The 13,955-nt window shown below is 40.2% G+C and overlaps 1 protein-coding gene across 6 annotated transcripts in view; it reads left to right on the forward strand.

Annotated features, from left to right (window-relative positions):
• hycc1 (hyccin PI4KA lipid kinase complex subunit 1) overlaps positions 1 to 11,341 on the forward strand; it is a 98,170-nt gene extending 86,829 nt beyond the window's left edge. For 5 of the 6 annotated variants that reach the window (XM_080207094.1, XM_080207087.1, XM_080207071.1 and 2 more), the window contains one exon: positions 9,005 to 11,341. In XM_080207094.1, coding sequence (XP_080063220.1) covers positions 9,005 to 9,561 — 557 coding nt within the window. In that variant the 3' untranslated portion in view covers positions 9,562 to 11,341. Of the gene's footprint in view, positions 1 to 4,925; positions 5,213 to 9,004 lie in introns of all 6 variants that reach the window. The other variant, XM_080207099.1, reaches the window with a different exon arrangement.
• The last annotated feature ends 2,614 nt before the right edge of the window (positions 11,342 to 13,955 follow it).

Here is a 13,955-nt window from a genome sequence, read left to right on the forward strand (position 1 = left end):
CCAATGCATGGCAATAGTGGTGGCAGTGGCATATTGTCTATACAGAGCAGCCGGCTAGAATTTGAAACACACGATCAGAAATTCTGGTTAGAAGCAAATACAAACTCAAGCTTTCAAAAGGGCTGTGGGTAAGCAGCGGAAATGAGGGAGCTTTTACAAGCTGATAGGGGAAAAGAAGGCGAGCTGTTTTCTTGCAGACAGCAAGCACGTACAAAACAGGCTTAATTGCTGCCTGTAGTGCTGTAGTCATTTTATGACTCTAATACATTGCCTTAGTCAGTAGACAACTATCATTGTTGTAAAAAACCAATTTGCCTCCCCTCTGTCTCTTGGATAAGGAAATCACCATCCTTACTGAGCTAAATGTGACTTCAGGCACACAACAATGTTGTTGACTCTTGACATGTCATTGCAGAGGGCAGTTAAGTTGTTCAGTTCACCATTAGGAATGGGTAACAAATGTTGACCCACATCTTGTGAAAGAATAAGAAAAACTAATGCCTTTGTTACTCTATTCTTTCCTGGACCTCTATTTTATTTTACCTGCTTGTTGGATATTTCCCAAGTAAAGAAAGCTATCTGCAAACTCCTACATAGTGCAGTTAGAGCATCCCACCTCCTCCAATGCCCCCTGCCTATTAATTTTTTAATTAAAAATTTAGTTTTCAACTTGTGCACAACTTATTTGGCTCAGCAAAAAGTGCCTTGTATTGAAAATTTTCTATTTGTAGTAGGATGGATGAAATCTGCTTTTGCTTGGTCTTAAATTAAGAGTTTTCCTCTTTATCGCAAACACTGACTTAATCCAAATTATTTGCACTTGTCTTTTCAGTTACCACTTGGTTTAAAATAGGTGAATCAGATTAAAGGAGCTTTTGCTCCTCAAATGTGTGCAACGTTATAGCCTGCCTTAGAGCTTAAGATTAAATTCCTGCACTTTAGAGCTGAAAAGTAATTGGTTAAAGATTACAAGTAAATCTTGTTCCTTTTGTATACTGAAGCGTGATAGAAATTAGTCTTCAGTTCTGAGCACTCCTACTAGGAGACATTAACAAAACACAATTGATGAGCTTGGCACAGAGAACTGGAAGTTAAAGACGTGACTTGATCAAAGGCCTTCTTGACATGTAAAAAATAGCTGCTACTGAATAAAACTATCATCTTATAATAAATACAAGATTGCATGTATATTTGAAGACACATTAAATAGTGTACACAATTTTCACTGCTAAATTTTAATTTTATTAATTCATTGGATTTGGGTGTTGCTGGCAAGACCAGCATTTATTGCCTATTCCCAATTGCCCTGGAGAAGATGGTGATGAGCTGTTGCCTTGAACCTTGTGATTCAGGCAAAGAGAAATGTGAAAATCTGTTTTTTAAAAAAAAAATTGTGGAAAATTCTATAGTGATTGGTGTAATCTACAAGTCCTTTTCCCAATTCCGTGTGTAAACTTGGGCTTCGTTAAGCTAATTAAGTGATGCAATTTAGTGTAGTCCTTTTATTCAGTGGTTAGCACTGCTGCCTCAGCACCAGGAATGATGTGGAGATGCCGGCGTTGGACTGGGGTAAACACAGCAAGAAGTCTCAACACCAGGTTAAAGTCCAACAGGATTATTTGGTAGTAAACGCCACTAGCTTTCGGAGCACTGCTTCGTCAGGTGAGTGGGGAGTTCTGATCACAAACAGGGCATATAAAGGTGCACACAGTTTACAGAATACTGATTAGAATGCGAGTCTTTACAGCTAATCAGCTAGTCAAGCCTTAAAGGTGCAGACAGTGTGAGCGGAGATAGCATTAAGCATAGGTTAAAGAGATGTGTATTGTCTCCAGACAGGACAGTGAGATGTTGCAAGCCCAGGCAAGTCATGGGAGTTACAGATAGTGTGACATGAACCCAAGATCACGGTTGAGGCCGTCCTCATGTGCAGAACTTGGCTATCAGCTCTGCTCGGCGACTCTGACTATGTCGTGAAGGCCGCCTTGGAGAACATTTACCTGAAGATCAGAGGCCAAATGCCCATGACCGCTGAAGTGTTCGCCAATAGGAAGGGAACAGTCTTGCCTGGTGATTGTCGAGCGTGTTCATTCATCCGTTGTCGCAGCGTCTGTATGGTCTCCCCAGTGTACCATGCCTCGGGATACCCTTTCCTGCAATGTATGTGCTGTGTACCTGGTGAATGGCGTTCTCATGTGAGATGATGGCATCTGTGTTGATGGTCCGGCATGTCTTGCAGAGGCAGGTTGTGTCACTATTCTCCTGAAGGCTGGGTAGTTTGCTGCGGACAATGGTCTGTTTGAGGTTGTGCGGTTGTTTGAAGGCAAGAAGTGGGGGTGTGGGGATGGCCTTGGCGAGACGTTTGTCTTCATCAATGACATGTTGAAGACTCCGGAGAAGATGTTGTAGCTTTCCGCTCCGGGGAAGTACTGGACGACAAACAGACCATTGTCTGCAGCAAACTACCCAGTTGTCAGGAGAACAGTGACCACAACACCATACAACTCTGCCTCTGCAAGACATGCTGGATCATCAACACAGATGCCATCATCTCACATGAGAACACCATCCACCAGCTACACAGCACATATTCTTGCAACTTGGCCAATGTTGTCTACCTGATACGCTGCAGGAAAGAATGTCCCGAGACATGGTACACTGGGGAGACCATGCAGACGCTATGACAATGGATGAATGAACACCGCTCAACAATCACCAGGCAAGACCATTCCTTCCTGTTGGTGAACACTTCAGCAGTCACGGGCATTTGGCCTCTGATCTTTGGGTAAATGTTCTCCAAGGCAGCCTTCACAACATAGGAGTCGCTGAGCAGAAACTGATAGCCAAGTTCCGCACACATGAGGATGGTCTCAACCGGTCTCAGCGACGGTGCAGAGGGACCTCGGGGTCCTTGTGCATGAGTCGCAAAAACCCAGCTTGCAGGTGCAGCAGGTGGTCAGGAAGGCGAATGGGATGCTGGCCTTCATAGCGAGGGGGATTGAATATAAAAGTAGGGAGGTCTTGCTGCAGCTGTATAGGGCATTGGTGAGGCCGCAGCTGGAGTACTGTGTGCAGTTTTGGGCGCTGCACCTGCGCAAGGATATTTTGGCCCTGGAGGGAGTGCAGAGGAGGTTTACTAGGCTGATACCGGAGTTGAGGGGATTGAGCTATGAGGAGAGGCTGAATAAACTGGGCTTGTACTCGTTAGAGTTTAGAAGAATGAGGGAAGATCTCATTGAGACGTATAAAATGATGAATGGGATGGATAGGATAGAGGTGGAGAGACTCTTCCCGCTCAAAAAAGACAGTAGGACTAGGGGGCACAGCCTCAAGATAAAGGGGAGGCGGTTTAGAACGGAGTTGAGGAGGAACTTCTTCACTCAAAGGGTGGTGAATCTCTGGAATTCTCTGCCCGTTGAAGTGGTGGAGGCTGCCTCGCTAAATATTTTTAAGAAGCGGGTTGATGGGTTCTTGATAAGAGAGGGGATTAAGGGTTATGGGGAGAGGGCGGGAAAGTGGAACTGAGCCACAACAGATCAGCCATGATCTTATTGAATGGCGGGGCAGGCTCGAAGGGCTAGATGGCCTACTCCTGCTCCTATTTCTTATGTTCTTATGGGATCTTGGGTTCATGACACACTATCTGTAACCCCATGACTTGCCTGGGCTTGCAATATCTCACTGTCCTGGAGACAATACACGTCTTTAACGTATGCTTAATACTATCTTCACTCACATTGTCTGCACCATTAAGACTTGATTAGCTAATTACCTGTAAAGACTCGCATTCTAATCAGTATTCTGTAAACTGTGTGTGCCTTTTATATGCCCTGTTTATCATCAGAACTCCCCACTCACCTGACGAAGGAGCAGCGCTCCAAAAGCTAGTGGCATTTACTACCAAATAAACCTGTTGGACTTTAACCTGGTGTTGTGAGACTTTTTACAGCACCAGGGACCCAGGTTTAGTTCAGGCCTTGGGTGACTTTCTGCCTGTGTGGAGTTTTCACGTTCTCCATGTTTGCATGAATTTCCTCTGCGTACTCCAGTTTCCTCCCACAGTCCAAAGATGTGTAGGTTATATGTATTAACCATTGTTAATGCATGGAATTAAAAAGGGAATCTTTGAATTGATGACAAATGCAAGTCTTTCGGGGAATCGCTGCAGAGTTGAAGGGCCGAATGATCTCTTTCTGCATTGTTGGAAGTCTTGGTCATACCTGTAATGCAAATTCATGATGTAACTAAGTTCACTGGTCTAGATATGTTTTATTGCTGTATTTTTCAATTAAGAACTACATTTTTATATAGTGCCTTTCATGACCTCCGGATGTCCCAAAGTGCTTTACAACCATTTAAGTATTTTTGAAGTGTAGTCACTTGTAAAATGCACATTGGGATTTGTACACTGCTAATTAGGCCAAGAATAGTTGGAACAGCTATAACTTGTAATCAGTTTGAGACATCAAGAAAATGTGCTTGCACAAAATATGTAAGAATTAGAATATGACTTTCAGAAGATTCCCCTCTTGACCTCAAGTGAAGGTGAGAGTCATGGTTGTTCCTATGAGCTTTAACCAGGCAGTAACAACTTAGTTGGTCATTCACTGCTGATCTGATGTTAAGGAACAGTAGATATGAAAACCATTGTTGAAAGATACAGTAATCAAATGACTTTTGCAAATTCTTAATAAGAAATGCCACCCTCTGTACTAGAATAAGAGGGAAGGTCATAAGAATACCAAGATACTGTGCATCAAGAGTATTAATTTTGAATAAGGGTGCAACTTCCACTCCGTCCATTTCTTTGGAAATGTTCATGAATCAGTGATCCACCTAAAACCAAACTTGTTTGCCATGTATTTTTCTACATTTTTGGTATTTTGTGTTTTAGCCATCATACGTCTTGTCATTTTCAATTCTAGATGTATCTACCAACCATTCTGACTCAGTCGAATCTCAAACGCTTCCTTTATCAGACTCTAACGTGACAATTGTGCAAGAAGATAAGCATGATAATGGGGAGAGAAGCAAAATACAAACAGAGAATGATGCTCAGCATTATCAGGGTATACAAGAACCAGCTTCAGATCCTAAGGCAGATGGCAAAGAAATCAAGAGACAGAAATCTCTGAGGAAAAAGATGGAGGATGGAGTACATGCCTCTAGCAGAATCTAGTCCTAGCTGAGTGCTCTATGCTAGCACCCAAAGGTACCTGGGAGTTGAGGGTTAAGAACCTCACTGATGTATTCTGGAACTCCAAAAAGGGAATCTTGAATTGATACTAAATGTAATGTAAAATATCCAGTTTAGTAATATGCCAAGTGTGCACGTTCCACAATTCTAACAATTAACATAGAGATTGCATGTTTCTCAAAACTGCACTGATAATTTATCCAATAGAAAGTTAAAAGGAATGCATTAATTATTACTCAACTATTTGAAGGATGTTGAGTGACTGAGTGAACCTGATTAATCTATTGCCGATTCTTGAGTGGAATTTTTCAAAATAAAACTCTGCCAATAAGCTAAAAATAACCACACAATTCTAAAACTTGAAATCAACAACTAACCATTTGAACAGAAATGTACTGCAGCCTTCTGGATGGGAAATGTATAACAACTAATGCCACTCTTTCTAGCTAAATTTATACAGTAAATATCTAAACTTAATTTTATATTTCATTTTATCAAGCAAATAGATTTGGCTATTACAACGCAAACTTGAATTTTGTTGTTTGAAATGTTCGCAGAACTCTGACATATTGCTTTCCCATAATACATTTCTCCATCTATAGTGATATGCCATCAAATGAATCTAGGAGCGCAACTTCTGTTGGAAAGTTTCTCCTTTCACTATCAACTTTACTTATTTGTAGAAGTAGAAATCAAAGCCCATGGTTAAATTTACATTTCAGCTAAACCTTCAATAGGACATCAGTAATAGAAAACCTTGTATTTGGGAAAGCACTAATTATATTAAAGTCAATCGTTGAAATAAAACTTATAAATAATTATGATAGTCTTTGGAATTGAGTAGCCTTCAAATGTGCCTTTTGACTTTGTTCCATTAGTGCAAATAGAAATTATGCTCCTTGTGAATTAAAAAAAAAATCATGGGACGTGGGCCTTGCTGACTAGATGAGCATTTATGTTGTTCTTGAAAAGGTGGAGGTGAGCTGTCGCCTTGAATCACTGCAGTCCATAGTTGTAGGTGCACCCATGGTGCTGTTTGGGAGGGAGTCCCAGGATTTTGATCCAGTGACAATTTGAGTAGATGAAATCACAAAGCCATACAAACTAATTTCACACTTGCAAAAAGCGCACACCCTAGATGTACAGCTGAAGAAAAAGATTGCTACGTATAGTAACTTTTCCAACTAATTGATTATATAATCGTGTGCCAATCATGTTGGATTTGTTGACCTGTGCTTGGTTGTATTCTGTTTGGATGAAGCTAGAATTCCTTGTTCTTAGATTCTTAACGTCCAGCTGAAGTGCCAAAATTGCAGATAGTTTGGCATCTCCTATAAAGGATGGCACCCCAATGAAGCAGCATTTGCTCAGAATTATAGTAATGTGTGCCTAGAATTAAGCACTTAACCCACAAACTTCTGACATGAAAGTGAGTGCTACCAATTAAGCCAAGCTGGCCCGATGGCTAATGCTATTTTGATATTTAAAAGCAGCTAAATATACCTTGTGCAATACTCAGGATTTTTCACTTGTTACTAAGCTGCCATTAAGAGAAAAGCGAGTGCTAACATAGTGATTCTCTCGTTCTCCAAACAAAAAAAGTTTCAGCTTGCTGTTTAAGGTGAGTTTTGCGTCATGGAATTTGGATAATTGTGTGCTGTAAAACGGCATTGATCTTGGTCATGATATCTGGCAGCAAAAGCTAAATTAGGCAGGCAGAATAAAATTAAGCACTGTTTATCATTGAATTGCAAATCCTGTTTGTTCACCACATGCTGCTACTGAACATTCACTTATGCTTTTAACCTTTCTGCATTCAGCACGTTTTCCTACAATCCTGCTTACTTTCACCCAGCAATAACAGTAACCTGTTTAGCACTTGCTTGCACTGCTGAAAGTCGATAATAAGTATTACTTAAACTTTGATGTTTATGTATGCTTTAATAACTGTTATTCTTTGCTCACATCCTGTCTGGCAAGATTTTCCTGGCACTCGGCTGGGAGATGGTTAAAGAGCCAGTGAAGTGTGTCAGGAGGATGCGATCTCATTGGCAGTCCATTTTACCAGTGGCTGGAATTGCATCAGCTTAGTTGCCTGCTGACTGAAGCAGGCAGCAAATTTGGCCAAGTTTCTTTAAAAAAAAAGCAAAATACTGGAAATCTGAAATAAGTGCTGGAAAATACAGATCTGGCAGTGTCTGTGGAGCAAGAAACACTTAATATTTCAAATCCAGTAGGACAGTAATTCGGAATCTGAAGAAGAGTCATATTAGACTCAAAGCATTAACCATGTCTCTCTCTGTCTCTCTCCATTGATGCTTTCCAACCTGAATTTTTCCAGCATTTTCTTTTTATTAGAGCCAAATAAAAGGGTCATCATTCCAGACCATCAGCTGCACGACAGTGGCTTCCAGGGTTAGGTGGGCCATTAGCTCCTGGGGCTTCATGGCCCCAATGCCAGTTGCTATCAACTACCCACCTGGCCCCAGGAAAGAGAAAAAATGAACTCCTCTGCACCTCAGAGCCCTTGGTGGTAAGGAAGAGTTGAAAATCTTCTGGGCTGGCAACGTGAAGAGCCAGCTCATCATCCTGCACATTACGATAGTTTACAATGGATTTACCTAATTATGTAAACTCAGTCCCTTAGCTTGGGGAGGGGAAAAAAAGTCCACACCAAGAAAATATATTAAGTACTCACCCAACTATTATCCATGATGTGGCCCTGTAGAGATTAATGGACTGCCTCAGAATTCTTTTACACTTTGATTTTCTTCTCATTTATAAGTGGGTGGAACTATCATCTAATTTTGGGTCCCAACTCTTCCACTGAATGCAGTCTACAATGGGTTTGTAACTATCTTGAGCCATACATCAAACTGTCAATTTGTAACTGAAGCTGTTTTACAGCTACACAAAAATGCCAGTACAGCTGACTATATTATGATGTGCTAGCCCAATTAGAGTTAATAGAAAACAAAATGATGTTGTTGTTTCGCATGCTGTTAAGTGCTTTTGTGTATAATGTTAAAAACTTCTTTGCAGCTTTTTTTGTTGAAGTTCACATGGTGCTGCTTTTCAAGAGGAGAGTATTTTGGCTTGTATTCAGTGTTAGCTGATGCTTCCTGCAGAGATCGCTTCATTTCAACATTAATGTGGTGTTTCGAAACTTTATTATGCCACAAGAGGAATAGCAGGAGTTCACATTGTTTCTGTATTGAGTCGCTGTAGGAAGGTGGGAGGCCAGATACCTTATGATCTTCCTGAAGGAGCAGAGAAAACAGAAGAAGTCTCCCAGAATGGAAACCTCCCTTGAGAGTAGAGAAGTTAATCAGAAAAATTGAGAAACTCTAACCTGAGTCACATCAACTAACTATGAAAGCTGGTGTACAAGACATTGGGCTTCACTTGACAGCAATGGTTTAGTCTGGATACTCGTTTTGCACCCCATCCTATTTCGCAGTCAAAGTCAAAATGAAGTATAAAACAGATGCTTAACCAGAAACTGCCTTGTTCTCTCCAGGCAGATGAGGTTGAAACTGGAGAAATGTCAGTGAGCGTGTCTCCCCCACCATGTTGACTATTTAGGTAGCTCTGACAATTATGTTAGCTTTCACGTTTTCAGTTTGTGTTTTTGTAGGAATAACATTGCCCCTTTTAAAATCTTTTTTTTAGAATGAAATATTTATTGAGTTAATCCTTCTACCCATTAAAATGTAAATTTATTTTTGTGAAGAATGAAAGGTGGCCAGATTGAATCAGTCCTAACCTATGAGGTTGGATCTTTTCATCTTTGTTGTCTTTTTCTAGAAGCAATTGATTTAAAAGCCCAGGAGGATCTTGTGGACATCTCTGAAATGGATGAAGGATTTTGTTCTAAGGCTACAAACACCAGCATTACAATTAGTAATACAAGCAGCAAGGCCTCTACTGGGAAAAGTCAATTGAAATCTTTAGGCAACAAATCTTGCAGAGATCGAGAAATGTCAGACGAGACCTGCCGGGAACATCTTGCTCGTAAGCAGTCTCGGAGAGCCGTGAGTGAGAATCTAGAGCTCGTGGCCATGAAAAGATTGACTCTGACTAGTAGTCAGTCCCTGCCAAAGCCAGGAAGCCAGAGTCTGGCTAACACATCTACAACCCTCTTCAGTAAATCCTTTGAACAGGTTAGTGGTGTCTTTATTGGAAGCAGTCCAGCTGGTGCCACAAATAGGAATACAGCAGAATGCAACAGATTCTCAGCTTGCAGCCTTCAGGATGACAGACTTGGACTTGTGGCTGACGGAGACCTTCAAACTTCCATCACACATCACCAAAAACAACAATACTCACTTGGTTTTAATGTTCATCTGTCACCAGATATGTAACTTTGCAACATGAACATTAAAGGAAAGTTTCTATTTTTTGTAGTCTGTATAATTTGATTTTGTCAAATGCAAAACTGTATTTTTACACCATATAGGAACTGTGAGGTTTCCTTTTTTTACATTTAATGTGCCTGTAAAAACACAAGTATTAATTGAGTATTGGTGAAAAGGACGGTGCATAACTTTTCAGAACACTTCATTAGTGTGCATTTGGCTCTTTATTTTATCCAGATACCATCTTCTGAACTTTTATAATGAATAACCTAGGACCTTCTCATTTGAAGAAACACTTAGAATGTTTGTTTTGATGTCTTGTTTTTTATATGACTGAGAACTTGTTATTTTGTTAGCTATTTCTACCACATTTAATAGAATTGTAATTTTAAAAAATGCTTCAGTGTAAAAAGTTTGTGAGTTCAAGGTACATTGACAATGTAGAATTTGGATATGGATCTAGTTGAACTGAATTATGTATAGTCAACTTCGATACACCAGGAGTGAAAAATACTGACTTATGGAACCAAGTGGCCTGAATGGATTTTTGCAAGAATCAGTCCTAGTATTGTGGTTCATGCTGCCAATTTAGCACTTTGAGCAGAAATGCTCATTTTAATGTAACCATTTATTGACTATTACTGCCAAGCTAAAATACAGATCGCAAAACTAAATATAAAATTACTTGGTACAAAATTATTGATCATTTTTGTTTTTTGATAAATTGCTATTATCTTTAAGATTTTTATTTCTCTGTTTTTAACTTTTTGTGTGGCAACAATATTGCAGTTACTGAAAAAATAAAAGCCATTTAAGTGGAATTTTTAAAGTTTAGTATTTTCTTGAAGCATTAAGTCTTGATTGCATTATTGTTTTAGGCAGCTACATTTATGCATTTATTTTTGTACAAAAGTGAAATATCGTTTCATAACCTAGTTTAATTTCATTTCAACTTCTTCACAGGAGTTTTTTTTGGTTGGATTATAATCAGTAAGAGCAGGAAATTGGCTGTTTACTTTCCCTTGTCTAGTTCAAGGCAAATTTTAATGTCCAGATTAAGACAGACTATTGGGTGCAGAACAGGACAAACCTTGAGACTTGGTTCCAATAATACCACCTTAAACTAAGCCATGTAGATACCTACATGATACCTTTTTAGTGTGAAATGGCATAAGCACTTAATGATTTCATAAACCTCATGTTTATTTTGAAGAATAAACAGAATTGAAAAATGTAATGGTTGGTCTCAATAGTGTTATGTTTCGACCAGCAGATATCCTATATGTAAAAAGAGTTTGACTATTGCTGCAACATTGGTTATCTGTGTTCCATGCATCTGTTATTTCATATTTCCAGAATACGTAACATAGCACTTTATTATTCAGATTTATTGCATAGAGTGTAGTAATTGGAGAAGCCAATTAAAGAGACTCTGTACATTCTATTAAAAAATGAAGTCTGGATTAAAAGGTGAATTGATCCAAGTATTAAATAATGCTGTTAAATATCACATTGTAACACAATTTGGATATTTTCAGACATGCACTGTAAAACATGAGTACACGTTAAAATAACTGCATAGCTGTTTCTGAAAGGGATAGATAGTAGAAATGTCTGCTTTTGCTATCTTGCTGGATTTTGTATATTTGCTTTGGCTTTTATAATGTTGGTTTTAAGAATCCAGCAATGTGTTTGTCACTACTTTATTTGTACTGTCAACAACTATTCAGAAACTAGTATTGTACACTTAAGATGCCTTGGATGTAGGGATGCCTTGAGTAACTGTTTCTCTTACAGAAAATTAAAGTTACTTTAAAAATGTTACCATTGCCTAGTTATCCTACTTCTAGACAACTAATATACATTAGGGAAAGATAAAACAGATCCTGTGTGACCAGTCAGTTTCAATAAAATTAAAGACAAGGGTCATGGAATTGGGCTCTGGCTTTGGTACAGCAAATATCCTAATGGCAATGGACATGTTTTTGGCACTGTTCATGTGGCACCCCATTCCAGGAAGGGTGTTAGCATAGGTGTACATGTACTCACCTGCACTGTCATGACGACTGACATCTATCCCAACTCATCTGATATGCACTTGTTTAGCAAATTTGATCTTGTGTATGCACTGAGCACCAGTGCTAATCAGCAACATGAAGGAATACCCCACTAAAAAGAACCAGCCCTCAATTTGTGGTTGAAGTACTTCTAACATTTCTGCTTAAGCCAAGTCATTTGAAGTAGTGTGCTGTATTTTTTTTGGAGAATTGTTACATAATCAAGGAGGAAAAAGGATTTGCTGACCGGTCCTTTGTGCTATGGCTGTACAAACTCTAGGTCTGCAATGTGACCAGTAAATGAATTGAAGGTTGCAGAGAGAAAGCTCTGAAGAGGGACGTGGAGAACTGTTCTCCACAGAAGAGACAAGTGTCTTTCTAAAGCATTTTTCTCTGCACCTTGTGCAACAACAGTGCCCAAGGTAAATCAACTTCAGAAAGGAAGTAGTCTCAAAACTGTAGCTGTGCCAAAGTGACCAAAAGTTGATATGTATGTCCCTATCAACTTTTGGTGTATAAAGAATCACAAGGTAGGCTTGGTAACTTGAATGTTGGGGAGCTTTTTATTAAAGGTATGCACTGTTCCGTAGTCAGATCTAACACTGCACAACCAGGTCCCTACTGGGAAGAGCTAATCCTCCAGTTGTCACCTGACCTCACTCTTAATAGGGCAGTTCGCGCCCCAAACCCCAACATAGATACATATCAAGAGTGTTTGTCAATCTAAAGACAGTGCTGCCGTTAGTATTAAAGGTCACCCACTTATTGAACTTTTATGCACCATAGATTTCCATGCTACAAACCTAAACTTGAGTAATTAGGACTAGCTTAGGGGTTTTAGTAAAAAAAAAGGAAGCATGGACAAGTTGGGCTGCAGGATCTGGTTCTATGATGTAAACCTGACTCTGACTATATCTTTCCATGTAGGAGGAGGCAACAGCTTAGACATCTCCTAAAACACCATCCATCAGAGCATTCAGGATATGATAGAGGCCTGATGTGCCAGAAGAACTGAGTGCATTGTTTTCAAGCAGACCATGACTTTGCTAGAATGGTGGCACGTCCAATGATGTGTGTGCCAATTGACATGCAAGGCTGTGGGCTTCCCATGTCAACAGGGAGGGGTATAGGAACAGTAAGGGCTACCATTCTATTAACATGCAATGGTGTGCAGCCAGTTACATTACATGTAGGTGAATGGCTGCTATCTTGAAAGAAGCCATGACATATTGATTCATTGTGAGGCAGCTGGCTAACTTTGGGCCCTCCACTGAGGGCCAGTAGATGACTGCTTGGAAAGGAAGTCTAACTGGGACACACAAGACTCTCAATCTTCCTTACCCTGCCATATGAGTAGCATGTGCATGATGAGAGCCTTGGAGCTGCCAGGCTCCATGTGGAGCAGACAATTAGTTTGTTTTAATGGTCTAGACTGCTTGAGGAGAATTTTCCAATATATGCTGGAGCAGGTGTCTGAGTTTATGGTGGCTAGCCTGCCATAATATAACCATCGTACAAGTGCATGCCCTGCCACTAGGAATCTGGACATCACTGTGGAAGGAAGCTGAAGCAGGGGATGGTATTGTGTCCTTCCTTGATCCAGATGGCTGTTAGCACCTTCTGAGACTCTGGGTGGAAATATCCCAAGGGCAGGTTTGATGACTGAAATCGATTTCACATTGGAATGATTTTAAAGCAGGATCTTCCACTGATGCCTTCCATGGTGGTTCAAAAAACTACCAGAGGACAGCTGAAACTTCATTTGTATCTCATTATTTGGACCAGATTTAAAACCAGATTCTCTGTGACTATGATGGCAAAAATTACTAGTGTAAAACACATTCATACAATATGGTGGGCAAATGTCAGAACTTATCTGAAAAATGCTTGGGACTGCTTCTGTAATTGGGAGTGGAGGCTGCCTGTAGCTCTGAACACTGGAACAATACAGAGTGGGTCAGGGGAGCAACTGCAGGTGGACCTTCCAAACACAGTGCCCCAGACGGCATCCATCTTGCAGCCTCCAAATGTTTCTGAAAATGAAGATGGACCTCCAGAATATTCCTGGAGATCTGTCTTCACTTTTAGGCAGTCCATCTTCTTTAATAGTAGGTCAGGGATGTTGGACACCTTTTCAATATGGTGCCTGGATACGATGCAGGACTACCCAATATCCAGGCCTGCCCTACCATTGAATATAGCATGAAACACTTGCATGCATAATTGTTCAGGTTGGGAGCAAAAGAGTCAGCGTGTTTTCTTGCCTGTTGCTACAGCAAGAAACGTTCCATGTTTCTGCCCCTGTCACAGTACTCGGTCTCAAATTGGGAGAATTTCTCCCTC

This window comes from Carcharhinus amblyrhynchos, chromosome 2 (assembly GCF_965287045.1).
Source record: "Carcharhinus amblyrhynchos chromosome 2, sCarAmb.v2.hapA, whole genome shotgun sequence".
Taxonomy (NCBI): domain Eukaryota; kingdom Metazoa; phylum Chordata; class Chondrichthyes; order Carcharhiniformes; family Carcharhinidae; genus Carcharhinus; species Carcharhinus amblyrhynchos.